This window comes from Dipodomys spectabilis, unplaced genomic scaffold, assembly GCF_019054845.1.
Source record: "Dipodomys spectabilis isolate Male_0828 unplaced genomic scaffold, ASM1905484v1 ptg000763l, whole genome shotgun sequence".
NCBI lineage: Eukaryota > Metazoa > Chordata > Mammalia > Rodentia > Heteromyidae > Dipodomys > Dipodomys spectabilis.
Window position 1 is genome coordinate 121,681 of NW_024871440.1, and position 13,840 is coordinate 135,520.

At 57.3% G+C, this 13,840-nt stretch overlaps 1 protein-coding gene across 2 annotated transcripts; it reads right to left on the reverse strand.

Annotated features, from left to right (window-relative positions):
- Positions 1 to 4,749: 4,749 nt before the first annotated feature.
- Positions 4,750 to 11,678, reverse strand: Upk3a (uroplakin 3A). Of its 2 annotated transcripts, XM_042672721.1 has the most exons (6): positions 11,596 to 11,678; positions 10,899 to 11,054; positions 9,824 to 10,103; positions 7,640 to 7,722; positions 6,836 to 6,968; positions 4,750 to 5,031 (listed from the first exon to the last, which is right to left on the reverse strand). In XM_042672721.1, the coding sequence occupies exons 1-6, from the start codon at positions 11,645 to 11,647 to the stop codon at positions 4,872 to 4,874; spliced, it is 864 nt and encodes a 287-aa protein (XP_042528655.1). In that variant the 5' UTR covers positions 11,648 to 11,678; the 3' UTR covers positions 4,750 to 4,871. The 2 variants fall into 2 exon arrangements, with proteins under 2 accessions (XP_042528655.1, XP_042528654.1); XM_042672720.1 differs by lacking the exon at positions 11,596 to 11,678 and having other exon boundaries at positions 10,899 to 11,240.
- Positions 11,679 to 13,840: the final 2,162 nt, after the last annotated feature.

Sequence of the window (13,840 nt, forward strand, 5' to 3'; positions counted from 1 at the left end):
AAAAGCGAGAGAAGAGCCTGACCGCTCTGCCTCCTTTTCTATTTCTCTTTGCTCTGAGCCTTCTCCCCAGTCACTTTGCAATCCCGCTGAGTTCCAGGAAAGACAGGGCTCATCAGTCACGTCTTTATATCAAAGGGCAGAAAATACCCCTAACAAAATAATAGTCACCTTGGGGTCGATCACCTGCACTGATGGAAGGATGATTACTTACAGTGACCAGGCTGCACCCCAGAACAGGAGGAATCTGGGGTCAGATCAGATCGCTCCCCTTCTCCAGAAGCAGAATTGAAATAATGACCCAGCCAGTAGCTGGTGGCTCACTGCTGTAAACCTAACTACTCAGGAAGTTGAGATCTGAGAATCATAATTCAAAACCAGCCCAGGAGAAAAGTTCATGGGACTCCATTTCACAAGCACAAAGCTGTACATGGAGCTCTGGTTCAAGAGGTAGAGTGCCAGCTTTGAGCGCCGACAGGCCAAGCAACAGGGTATGAGGGTGAGACATTGGTAGCTCAGGCCTGTCAGCCTAGCTACTCAGGAGGCTGAGGTCTGAAGCTTGCCGTTCAAAGCCAGCCCAGGCAGGAAAGTCTGGGAGACTCTGATCTCCACTAAACCACCAGAAAACCAGAAGTGGCACTGTGGCTCATGCCTGTCATCCTAGCTACTCAGGAGGCTGAGGTCTGAGGCTCACGGTTCAAAGCCAGCCCAGGCAAGAAAGTCTGGGAGACTCTGATCTCCACTAAACCACCAGAAAACTGGAAGTGGCACTGTGGCTCAAGTGGTAGAGTGCTAGCCTTGAGCTGAAGAGCTGAGGGCAGAGCCCAGACCCAGAGTTCAAGCCCCACGACTGACAAAAAAATAAATAAATAAAAGAGTGGTGTGCGGGAGGGAAAGGTCCACTTCCCTTCCTGATCGCAGGGCAGGTGGGATCCATTCATGACCCCCATGTTACAAATGAAACTGAGGCCGTCAGAGAAGGCGCCCACTCCAGGGTCTTCATCAGCCCTGCCTGGCTTTTGAGAGGCACACTGTAGTCACAGGACCAGCAGCCTTGGCTGGGATGGAAGAGGGGGCTCAACTCCCTTGGGGAAGTGGAGACTTGCCACCTGAGTCCAGGCCGTGAGTTCACGGCTGGAGAGATGGTGCTTTTGCTCACTGACTCCTGGTGCTGACACGTTTGCTCATCGGTGTTCCAGCAACTGGGTCCCTTTGCGGGGTGTGTGCGAGGTCTGAGAGCGGCTAGCCCTTGCCGGTCCCTGGAGCCTTGACTAGCCAGGCCCGCCCGAACAGGAGCCCAGCAAGCACCCAAACGATGGTGAGCTGTGGGGACGTGAATCTGCTCTGTCACGCCGGCTGCTTTGGCCTGCTGCCTGGTTTGGGTCGGTCGCCCGGACTGTTCAACCAAGCTAGCCAGTCACACAAGATTGTGGACCTAAGTTCTGATCGGCCCAAAGAAAGGACTGTAACCTGTTTTCCTGTGCTTGCTCATTTGGCGTTTTATCAGAACCACCCCTGCTGCAGAGGTCAAACCTTGCCTTGCCCGCTCCTTTCCAGCTGCTGTCCCTGTTCCTGTGTGAAACATCGGTAGCTCAGAACTTTTCCAACCCTGCTAAGGGTCTTGTTTTTCAGTCTGGAAAGATGCACACACACACACACACTCAGGGGTACAAATCCGTGGATCAGGCTTGGGGTGTCCCCAGAACAACCACTGGGCTCTAGGATAAGTGAGCTCAACACAGCTCAACGGAAAGCGGCAGCTGCTGCGAGCAGCGGCCCTCAGAAATTAAACAGAATTTCCCTGTGACCTCGAAGCTCCACCTCGAAGGCCGGTAGCTAAAGAGGCTGAGACAGATGTGTACACAAATGTCCACAGCAGCACTGTTCATACTAGCCAAAACATGGAGGTGTACATGAGAAAATGTGGTCCCTCCATGTAATGGGATATTGCTCTACTATGAAAAGGAAAGAAGCCCTGATCCCAATATAAAATGTGACTGTACTAGCCGGGCGCTGGTGGCTCACGCCTGTAATCCTAGCTACTCAGGAGGCTGAGATCTGAGGATCGCGGTTCAAAGCCAGCCCGGGCAGGAGAGACCGTGAGACTCCTATCTCCAATAAACCAACAGAAAACCGGAAGTGGCGCTGTAGCTCAAGTGGTAGAGCGCTCGCGTTGAGCTGAAGAGCTGAGGGACAGCGCCCAGGCCCAGAGTTCAAGCCCCACGACCGACAAAAAAAAAAAAAAAAAAAATGTGACTGTACTTGAAAACATGAGGCTGGGGCTGGCTGGGAGAAGGAAGGAAGCAAGGAACGAAGGAGGGAGGGAAGGGAAAAGACAAAGGAAGTGAGGGGAATCGATGACAGGAAGCCAAGTGGAAGAAGCATGTACAGGGGACCAGGTGCTGTCTGACCTCCTGTATACGCAACTGCAGAACAGGTACATCTATGTGGTTGTCAGGGGCGGGAGAGGAGAGCTGGGCGAGGGCTCACTAGGCGTGAGGTGGTAGGAACATTTCAGAGCTGGATAGAGTGGTGTTTGCACGTATGCTGCATTGACTAAATGCCATTGAACTGTACCATATAAAATGGTCGATTTGGGATCCTGGAGCTGGTGGCTCATACCTGCAATCCTAGCTACTCAGCAATCTGAGAATTGTGGTTCAAATCCAGCCCAGGCAGGGAAGTCCATGAGACTCCAGTTAACCACCACCAAGCTAGAAATGGAGGTGTGGCTAAAGTGGTAGAGCACTAGTCTTGAGCACCAAAGCTCAGGGACTATGCAGGCCCTGACTTCAAGCGCCAGGATCTGCACACACTCACACAAAAATGTTAATCTGGGGCTAAGTGTATAGCTCAGTGGTAGGGTGCTGGCCTCTTATCCTTGAGCCCTAGGCTTAATCCCCAGCATAATTGATTTGCTTATTTGTTTGCTGGTTTTTTGTTTGGGGTCTTTTTTGTGTGTGTCTTTTTCTTTAATTGTCCTGGGGCTTGAACTCTGGGTCTGGACACTGTCCCTGAGCTTTTTCACTCAAGGCGAGCGCTCTACCACTTTGAGCCACAGCACCACTTCCAGTTTTCTGGTGGTTCACTAGAGATAAGCGTCCCACAGGCTTTCCTGCCTGGGCTGACTTTCATCGGTGATCCTCAGCTCTCAGCCTCCTGAGTAGCTGGGGTGACAGGCGTGAACCACTGGCCCCCAGCTTGCTTGCTTTTCAGACCTGATCTCACCGTGCGGCCCAGGCTGACCTGGAACTAGTATTCCCCTTGCCACCACCTCTGCGTCCTGCACGCCCAGGCCCTAGAATCGGAGAAGACATAGAAAAGCCTGGGTACAGGTGCGCATACACCTAATACCAGCCCGTGGGAGGTGGGAGCTTCCAGGGCAGTGTGGGCTATGAGGCATGACCCTGTCTCCAGAAAACGGAAAGAATGGCAATTATGTGTTAGGTGAACTTCACCACAAATACAAAGTAAACACAGGCATGTCATGAAACAGAGCTGTACCAAGGACAGGACTCCAAGCAGCTCTGGCCTGGTCAGGCCCAGCTGGAGGCTCAGCCAGGGGAAGGCTGGGAGCTGAGAGGTGGTCCTCTCTCTTGGGGGCGGGGCGGGGCGGGGCGGGGGTGGTAGCACAGAGACAGAGGCCAGGGGAATCTCTGCCCAGGCCTGAGAAGTCTCGAGGATCCAGCCCAGGGGACTTTGGGGGCCAGTGCCCTCTTCTCCACCCAGGGACGCTGCCCCTCTGGCTGATGTGTGCTGCCCCTGCCTGCGCTGCCCCTGCTCTCTCTCCTGCTGCCTGACTTTAGGCCGCTCTTCCCACGGCTTCACTCGTGCCTTTCCTGCTCTGCCTCCCTTCAAAGCACCCTCTGCCCACGTCAGGATGCCCTAACAAAGAGCGGCAGGCATCCAGCGCGGAGAAAAGAGAGCCGCTGGTGGCTCATGCTTGTAATCCTAGCAGTTGAGAGGCCGAGGTTGGGAGGATGGTCATTTGAGGCCAGCCTGGGCGTTAGAGCTCACCAAGAGCTCATCTCAACAGAGAGCTGGGCATGAGGGTGCACACCCACTCTCCTAACTCCCACTGGAAGTCTGACACAGGCAGAGCAGGCCCAGGCTAGAAGCAAACCGTATCAGAGGCACAGCTCCACAGTAAGAGGACCTGCCCAGTAAATGCGAGACCTGAGTTTAAACCTGCATACAAAACAAACGAAAAACAGATTTACCTCCCACGGTCTGGAAAGTGGAAGTGTGGCACAGGGGGGTTCTGATGAGGGTCCCCCCACTTCCTACCCCACCCCACCCCTGCCACTCTGAGGCTGCAGAGGTCACGAGAGACCGGGAGGGCTCTGTCTCCTCTGCGGTCTTTGCTGTAAGGACTGGATCCCATTCGCTATGATGTCACCCTGAGGGCCTAGGCTCATCCCGAGGCCCGATCTCTGCACTAGGACTTAGGGCCTAGGCATTCTCCTTAGCTTTTTCCACTCAAGGCAGGTGCCCTACCACTTCAGCCATACCTCCACTTCTAGCTTCTTGCTACTTAGTCGGACATATGAGACTCTGGAAGTTGTCTGCCCGGGCTGGCTTTGAACCACGATCCTCAGACAGCAGCCTCCTGTGTAGCTAGGATGACAGGTGTGAGCCACTGGTGCCCAGCTTCACCTCCACAGCCTCCAGAGAGATCGTCCACCCCTCCCCGAGAACACGAACAGCTCCTTCGTTCCTATTCGCCATCCACGCTGCACATTACAACTGAACTGGTTTTCTTGGGAAGGTTTTATGAAGTGTTTTCCTGCAGTAGGACCAACCCGGCCTGCTCGGCGCCTTCTGGGCAGGTTGCCGGGGCCAGGCCAGCCGGGAGGGGCGAGGCCAGGCGGGCTTCAGTCTGGGAGCTTGCTGGAGTACACCTCGGCCCTGTCCAGAGGTGGTCCCCGGTTCACAGATGGGTAGGAAGGCTCCGAGGTCCCCAGGGACTTGGGGACGGCCTCCTGGGTGATCTGAGAGTCGTGCGCGGTCTCCCCAGCAGAACCGCCCATGTCCCTGGCCAAAGGTAGAGAGAGCCACAATTAGGGCAGAGCAGGGCAAGCGCGGGCACTACAGCACTGCGTCACAGGGGTGCGCCGAGCGCTCATTCCTGGCAATGAAGCCTGTCAACCTTTGGGACTACGCGAGTGAACACTTGCTTCTGTTTTCAGTGTGAGTGGAGCGGCCGGCTCATGGCCACAAGTCCCCAAAGCACCAAGGCAGTCTGGGAGACAGAGCAGGAGCGACGTTTACCACTGAGGCTGCTCCAGGCCAAGCTGAGTCCCAGGAGGGCTTCCTGGGGGAGGAGGTGGCGAGCCCCGTCCCGAGGGAGGGCCGGGGTCCAGCCAAGCAGGAAGGGAAGGTGGGGAGATGAAGGGGAGACCTAGGAGGAGGGGGGCGGCGGCGAGAGATCAAGCAGGAAGGGAGGGGGGACACGTCCCCGCCACCTGACAGCTCACAGGCTCAGGCAGTGGGCGTGGCGATGATGGCACCTTCCCTGGCCTTTTCTAAAGGACCCACGCCCCAGCTCCCAGCTGACCCCACCTTTCCCTACCCGGCAGTCCATTTCACCTGCTTGGAGAAGCAACTCTACCCCCTCGCCCCCCCCCACTCAGCCTTCACAGCCCCCCTCAGCCCTCCCAGCCCTCACAGCCCCCCTCAGCCTTCACAGCCCCCCTCAGCCCTCACAGCCCCCCTCAGCCCCCCCTCAGCCCTCACAGCCCCCCTCAGCCCTCACAGCCCCCCTCAGCCCTCACAGCCCCCCTCAGCCCCCCTCAGCCCTCACAGCCCCCCTCAGCCCTCACAGCCCCCCTCAGCCCTCACAGCCCTCACAGCCCCCCTCAGCCCTCACAGCCCCCCTCAGCCCTCACAGCCCCCCTCAGCCCTCACAGCCCCCCTCAGCCCCCCCTCAGCCCTCACAGCCCCCCTCAGCCCTCACAGCCCCCCTCAGCCCTCACAGCCCCCCTCAGCCCTCACAGCCCCCCTCAGCCCTCACAGCCCCCCTCAGCCCTCACAGCCCCCCCTCAGCCCTCACAGCCCCCCTCAGCCCTCACAGCCCCCCTCAGCCCTCACAGCCCCCCTCAGCCCTCACAGCCCTCACAGCCCCCCTCAGCCCTCACAGCCCCCCTCAGCCCTCACAGCCCCCCTCAGCCCTCACAGCCCCCCTCAGCCCTCACAGCCCCTGGGGCTCCCCCCCATCCCCCTTCTCACCGCGCTCCACTCCATCTTTCCTGGTCCATGGAGCCAGGAAACCTAGGTTTGAGCCCCAGCCCTGGGCTCTGACTCCAGACGGTGACCTTGGCACCGGCCTCAGTTTCCCTACATGAACTGCAACTAGGTGCATTGAAAGACTTGGAAAATGGAGCTGAGGGCTTTATGGAGAAAGCTCCCCGTGACCGTGGCCGCTGTGAGGTTTAGTGTACTGTCCGCTTTCCAGCACCGGGAGCCGAGGACCAGCTGGGCGCCCTGTCCCCTGTCCCAAGTCGCACGGAGGTGTCTCCTCTGGTTGCAATGCTTCAGGTCAAACCCAGAGCCTTCTGCATGGGATGTATGCGCTCTGCCACCGAGCGGAATCCCCACCCCAAGAGCTGAGGTCCAAAAGGCCCATCTTCCCGCAGGGCGGGAGCTGAGCCCTGCCCGCCCGGGAAAGGACACGGCCCAGGCCCCCAACTCAGTTTCCTTTCTCCAGATCCACCCCCGAGGGGGGCCGGCTCCTGCCCCCACCCCTGCTCTGCCTAGTGACCCAGACACTGAGTCTGTCCTACAGTCTGGCCCGTCCCCGCAGCCCTGTACCCGGCCCTGCCCGCTGGCGGGCACTCACACGAAGCTGAGGATGATGGCACCGGCAAAGCCCACGAGCAGGAAGAAGGGCAGGGAGCCCAGGATGGACGTGATGACGATCATACCCCCGCTACGCCGGCCTGGCCACGTGTCGATGCCCAGACAGGAGCTGGCTGCAGAGGACCGCGGGCTGGTTACCCGCAGCCAGCGCTGCCGCCGCCTCCCGGGATGGCTGCCTAAGACGCGGGAGGGAACCCGCAGCTCCTCTCCCCTCAGGCTTGTTCGCTCGGACTCTCTCCTGTGTGTTCAGGCCTCTTTCCTTTTTGGCAGTGCTCAGGTATAAACCGGCTCCTGCCTTCTGCGACATGGATGATTACATATTGTAAACAGTTAAGCAAAGCCAGGGCCAGTGAAGGAAGGCAGGAGCGGAGAATTCGAGTGAATCTCGTGTGTGTGTGTGTGTGTGTGTGTGTGTGTGTGTGTGCGTGTGTGTGTGTGTGCACGCACGCCCATACTCAGGGCCACTTGCTTTTGCTTGCCTTTATTTGCTCAAGGCTGGTACTCTACCACTTGAGCCACAGCTCCACTTCTAGGTTTGTGGTGGTTAGAGATAGAAAGTCTGAGGGACTTTTTTGCCTAGGCTGGCTTTGCCTGTGATTTCTCGGATCTCACTCTGCTGAGTAGCTGGGATGGCAGCATGAGCCACCGGCACTGGGCAATGAAGCTATTCCAAAAGGCGTTGTACGCACTGGGCCAGTGGCCGTACCTCAAGGACAGCTAGTCTATGCCTGGCCCGGCCCGCCTGGGTCCCCTGGGCTCCTGTGAGCTCACCGCTATCACTTACGCCGGTTGGTGTAGATGGGATCCGACCACAGAGTCTGGTCCTCTACCAAGCCTGTGGACATGTTGACCAGGACATACTTGAACCTGGAAGAAGGCAGAACAAGACTCCCATCCATCCATCCACCCAACCATCCATCCATTCATCCATCCAACCATCCACTCATCCATCCATCTACCAATCCATCCATCCATGTACTCATGCATCCATCCATCCACCTTGATCAGGCAGTAGGGGGAGAAGAACCACAGAGGGTCAGGAACGGGGAGCTCCAGGAGGCAGCTGTTAAGTGGCCTCCAGACAGCAGAAGGACGCTGGATGTGGCCACATACTACCCTCTGGCTCCTTCTCCAGCGTGGCTGGGCCTCCTCTGGGAAGCCTCGCGGTTGGGCAGCGGTTCTAGGCGGTCCTTCTGGGAGCCCCCTGCTCATCTTATGGACACACGTGTCTCACCTCTAGGTGTGGACTCACAGGCTGTCATGGCAGCTCTGCCTTCTGCTATTCCACGCACGCCTGGTCCCTGGGGTCGCGAAGGAGCCATAGCCATCACCAGCCCCACTGTCCTGGGTCAAAGCTACAATTAGGGGCAAGAATCTACAAACAAGTGTTGTTCAGGGGCTGGGAAGGTGGCTCAGTGGTAGAGTGCTTGCCTTGTATGCATGAGGCCCTGGGTTTGATTCCTTAGCACCACATAAACAGAAAAAGCCAGAAGTGGCACTGTGGCTCAAGTGGTAGAGCGCTAGCCTTGAGCTGAAGAGCTGAAGGACAGCGCCCAGGCCCAGAGTTCAGGCCCCACAACTGACCAAAAAAACAAACAAACAAGTGTTGTTCAACAGGAAAGCAGTAGGTGAGAGAGGAAAACCAGCCATAGCCCCTAAAACCTCCTGCAAGAACAGCTTACAATGACGGATGGGCCAATGGCTCATCTTAGGCGGCTGAGACGGGAATCATGGCTTGAAGCCGCTTCAGTAGACAGATCCAAGAGACTCTTTTTTTTTTTTTTTTTTTCCTGGTCGTGGGCTTGAACTCCAGGCCTGGACACTGTCCCTCAGCTCTTCAGAGTCTCACGGACTTTCTTGCCTAGGCTGGCTTTGAACCACAATCCTCAGATCTTACAATCCTCAGATCTTAGTCTCCTGAGTAGCTAGAATTGCAGGCATGAGTCACTAGCGCCCGGCTCCAAGAGACTCTTATCTCTAATTAACCGCCAAAAAGCCAGAAGTGGAGGTGTGGCTCTCAAGTGGTAGAGTGCTAGCTTTGAATGAAAATGCTAAGTAATACGCTGAGGCCCTGAGCTAATAAAACCTAGTACTAGCACAAAAACAAAAAGGTTAGTTTGAAGACTGAGTTGTCTATAACTTATAGTTTACTAAGACTTAAAATTTTAAAAAGACCCTAGGGGGTTGGGAAGTAATTCAGTGGAAGGGCATACATTGGTCTTGGGTTTCCACACCACACACACACACACACACACACACACACACACACACACACACACACACTGACATATAAACCAGGTGTGATGGTATGATCCCAGCACTCAGGAGGTTGAGGCAAGAGGATGGGAACTCTGTGTGTGTGTGTGTGTGTATGTGTGTGTGTGTGAACTGTGTGAGTGTCGGTCCTGAGACTTGAACTCAGGGACTAGGGTCTGTCCTTTAGCTTTTAGTACTCAAGACTAGGGCTCTACCACTTTGAGCCATATCTCCACCTCCAGCTTTTTTGGTGGTTAATTTGAGATAGGAGAGTCACTTGGCCTTTCCTGCCCAAGCTGGCTTTGATCTTCAGATCTCAGCCTCCTAAGTAGCCAGGACTACAGGCGTGAGCCACCGGCGTTCAGCTAGGAAATTTGAGGCCAGCGTAGGCCACGTAGGGAGCTCTAGGCTAGCCTTGCTGTGTAGTGAGACCTTATCTCTGAAGAAAGAACAGATCTGGAGGGTTAGGGTGTGTGACTTCTCCAGATGTGCATCCTTTATGAGGAGCAGTGTGACCCAAAAATCATGAATCTCAGGATGCTGACTGCAGGGCTGCTTTGAGCTCAAGCTCCAGGCACCACTGTTGCCTAGGAAACCAGCCCTGCCCGAGACGTGGGATGGTCCCAGCCCCGAAGCTGGCTGTCGCCCCTCCCCCTGGCTCTTCCAGGGCCCAGGCTGAGGCCAGCTCCCTCCACACCCGTGCCGCACCCACCTGTACGCCGTGGCTGCTGACAGCGGTGGGTTGCAGAGACCCCGGAAGTTGGGGTCCCACAGACAGGTCCCATTGTCGCCCACCCTGACCAGATAGGCACTGAGGATCTCTGAGGCCTGGGTCACATCCCCGATGGCATCCAGACTGGGCAGGTCACTGCACGGGGTCAGGTCAAAGGCCGCAGCTTTGTAGGGGCCTGTCCTCCCTCCCCGCGTTTGCCGAAACGTGGAGCTCAGTGGCACCTTGGTGTCGTCCTGCACAGAGGCGTTGCCGGAGCTGGCTGCGGAGGCAGAGCAGGGGCTGAGGATCCTGGGCGCCTCCGGAGGCAGAGCAGGGGGCCAGGATCCTGGGCACTCACAAAGTCACTCAGCAAACACCCCCAAGCCCTTCCCTCTGCCTCAGCCCTGTTCTGGGCTCTGGAGCTATGCCGGGTCTCTTCCTTACTAGTGGGGTGCTACCAGGCAACTCATCCTACTACTTTTCTGTGAAATGACAGAAAAAGCGACAGATTTGGGCACAGGTGGGCAATTGTCTGCTGAAAGAATAAAGGATTAGAAATGAGCAGAAGAGGGTGCCCTTGGGTTCCTTCCCTTGGAACCCCCACTTCCTCCGAGTGAAGGGCTGAGGGACCAGAGGGGGCAGGTCCCCATGCTTGGCTTCACCTCAGCCAATCCTGAACCATCTTGGAAGCTTCTGGAAGGACTTGAGCCTGAGGACTCTAGAGCCCTGGATTTGTTCTCCAGCTCTGGGAGCACTAGAGAATTCCTCCACACGCCTGCCCTCACACCCGCAGCTTGCATTCTTACTGTGTGCTTCCTGTGGGTGCCCAGCCCCTGGCCCCCGGAGTACTCAGCGCTTGGCAATTGCCAGTTACTTCCCACTCTAGCGTGGATGCCAGGCCCGATGTCTGGAACCCCAGCGACCCCTTCACACACACACACACACACACACACACACACACACACACACACACCCCGTTGGCAGAGCTCAGCTCACTACAGGGAGAGAGCACACCTCTCCCTGCCGCCTGCCTCTCTCAGTGGACACAGACCATTCCAGAAGAAAGCGTTCCTACCTGAGTCGGCCATGGCGTAGAGGTAGACCTCATAGTCCCCGGTGAGTGGCTCCAAGCTGTCAAACACACACAGAGGCTTCTCCAAGGCCACGGTGGTGAGGGTAGGGTTGTTGGTGGCGAAGGTCACACTGGCCAGTTGAGGCTGGAGGTGCACAGCTGAGGGGAGGGGGGGAGCTGACCCATGGCACCCCGATACACACACGTTATCACGCACACGTGCACTCGCGCACCCCACAATACACATCGTTAGACACAGGCCTTCTTCTCGCCACCCCATTCCCACCAGAGGAAGCTCATAAGTGTTGGCTACCGCTGGTCTGACCGTATCTGAGCCAGGCGCAGGGCTCACGCCTGTCATCCTAGCCCCTCGGGAGGCTGCGCGCTGAGGACCACCGTCCAGAGCAGCCGGGCGGGAACGCCCGTGAGATTCGGATCTCCAACGAACCACCCAAAAAGCCAGAAGTGGCGCTGTGGCCCAAATGGTGGAGCACCAGCCTTGAGCGAAAGAGCTCCGGGGCGGCGCCCAGGCCTGAGTTCAAGCCCCAGGGCCGGCACGGGACATGAAAAGTAACCACAATCCCAGCAACCGGGGTGCGGGGGTGGCCAGCGGTGCCGTGGCCGGTCAGGCTCCGCTGAGGCCTCCCGGGGGCCGCTCCAGGCGGCTCGGCTGGGCACCCCGGCCTCCGCCCCCTCTTACTGGAACTGCACCGCAGGCAGCCGAGCGCCAGCAGGGCCCAGAGCAGCGGCATCTCCCGGGACCGTCCGCGGGAGCGCGGTCTGGCCCGGCCCGAGCCAGCTCCCGGCACCTGCCCACCCGGGGCCCTCGGCGGGCCCCGCCCCTTACCCGCGCCGGCCAATCGTCGGCCTTCTCGCGGGCTATTTGCATGCCACTCGGGCCCAGGCCCCGCCCCCTGCTCCGTGTGCCCGGCCGCAAGTCCCGCCCCGTTCTCCCCGCGCCCGCCTCGGCGCCCACTGCGCAGGCGCCTTCTGGGCTGAGCGCGGCTTGAGGAGACGGTTCCCACTCGGAACAGCAGGGGGCGGTGGCGTGCCCACTGAGCGCGGGCAGGGCCGGGGCCCGGCGACCCCGCGCTGGCCGGGGTGCGGGGAGGGGGCGCTCCCCAGGCCGCAGGGCCCCCGGGAGCCCCGGGGCCCTGTGACCCGGCCCGGCCGGCCTCGCAGGGGTGGACGAGGCCTCAGAGCGCGGAGGGGGGGGCAGAGGGGGGAAAGAGGGGGGGAAGGGGGGCCAGAGGGGGGGGCTGAGGGAGGCGCGGGGGGGGGGGGGCGCGGTCCAGGGCGGACGGCGGTCCAGCAGGAAGGAGACCCTGAGTTCCAGCCACCCACACGCACACATGCACACACACACGCACACACATACATGTACACATGCACACACACATGCTCATCCAGTAGGAAGAGTTCTATATACACACATGCATGCACACACACATGCACACACGCACACACGCGCACACACATGCACACACATGCTCATCTAGTAGGAAGGAGACCCTGAGTTCTCTATATACACATGCATGCATGCACACACACATGCACACACATGCTCATCCAGTAGGAAGGAGACCCTGAGTTCTATACACACACACACACACACACACGTGACTCAGTGCTCAGCTGACCTAGATGATCCTCAGTAGCTCTTCCCAGCATCAGGATCTGTGCACATCTTCAGACACACCTTAAATCCTTTTGACATGTAAGACAGAAATAAGTCAATGAAGATGGGCAAAAACTAAAAGGGAAACCCAACAAATCTGGTATGGCTGACATAGCCACTTGCAGGAAATAATAATAAAAATAACTACCCCAGGGAACAGAATGGTGTTTGCCTGACTCCCTGGCATCAGACCCCAACCCCCCCAAGCTGACTGGCGGCAGTGGGGATGGCAGCAGTTCTGAGTAACTGGTGTGCGGTGGCCGGAGGGTGTTGAGACCCAGGTTCTCACTGTAGAACAAGGGAGATTTGGAGCTTTTGCTTAATTAATTTCATATGGAAAAAAATAACTTTTTTTTTTTTTACACCTTTCACCACAAAAAGGGCCAATATTTGCTCCTCTCCACCACATCCACACACAGTTGCAAAGAGCATGGGTAACCTTGACCCCAGGGTCCTGTAGAGGAGCTGATAGGACAAATCCAAAGGAGCCAGAACGTAAGGAAGTAAGGAAGTATTCATCCCCACGAGTAGCTACAACTGTAGCACAAGCGGCTACACCTGGCACACATGTAACTTCTAAGACTTATTGGGGCTAAGTGTGAAACTCAGGACTAGAGCGCTTGATTAGCATTCAAGAGGCTCTGCCAGCACTATTAAAAAAAAAAAAAAGTTAGGAGCTGGGCGCCAGTGGCTCATGCCTGTAATCCTAGCTACTCAGGAGGATCCTAGCTACTCTGAGGATCATGGTTCGAAGCCAGCCCTGGAAGGAAAGTCAATGAGAGACCCTTATCTGCAGAAAACCAGAAGTGGAGCTGTGGCCCAGAGTGGTAGAGTTGCTAGCCTTGAGCTAAAGAAGCTTAGGGATAGCGCCAGGACTGAGTTCAAACCCTACAACCCAAAACTTAAAAAAAATCAGGAGGAGGGCTGGGAGGGTGGCTCAGTGGTAGAGCACTTGCCTTGCATGCCTGAGGCCCTGGGTTCCATTCCTCAGCACCACATAAGCAAAAAGAAAAAAGCCGAAAGTGGTGCTGTGGCTCAAGTGGTAGAGCGCTGAGGGACAGCGCCCAGGCCCAGAGTTCAGGCCCCACGACTGGACCCCCCAAAAAAAAAGTCAGAAGGAGAATTCTGGGCTCTCTGGTCCTCAGTTTCCCCTCTGTAAAACAGGGCCCAGGTTTGATCCCTGGGCAGCTCTGATGTACAGAGTAGAGGATGAGATGTTTATCTTGGGCCCAGAAAATGCCCCCAAAATATGAGCTCCTGAACAGAG

What these genes read in the sequence shown, in the direction of transcription:
- Upk3a (XM_042672720.1), bottom strand. Translation starts at nt 11,175, where the DNA reads ATGGGGTGGCGAGAAGAAGGCCTGTGTCTAACGATGTGTATTGTGGGG. An exon ending in CTACGCCATGGCCGACTCAG is followed by an intron (nt 10,104 to 10,898) that starts GTAGGAACGCTT and finishes CTGCCTCCGCAG; the next exon opens with CCAGCTCCGGCAACGCCTCT. An exon ending in TCAGCAGCCACGGCGTACAG is followed by an intron (nt 7,723 to 9,823) that starts GTGGGTGCGGCA and finishes GCCTTCTTCCAG; the next exon opens with GTTCAAGTATGTCCTGGTCA.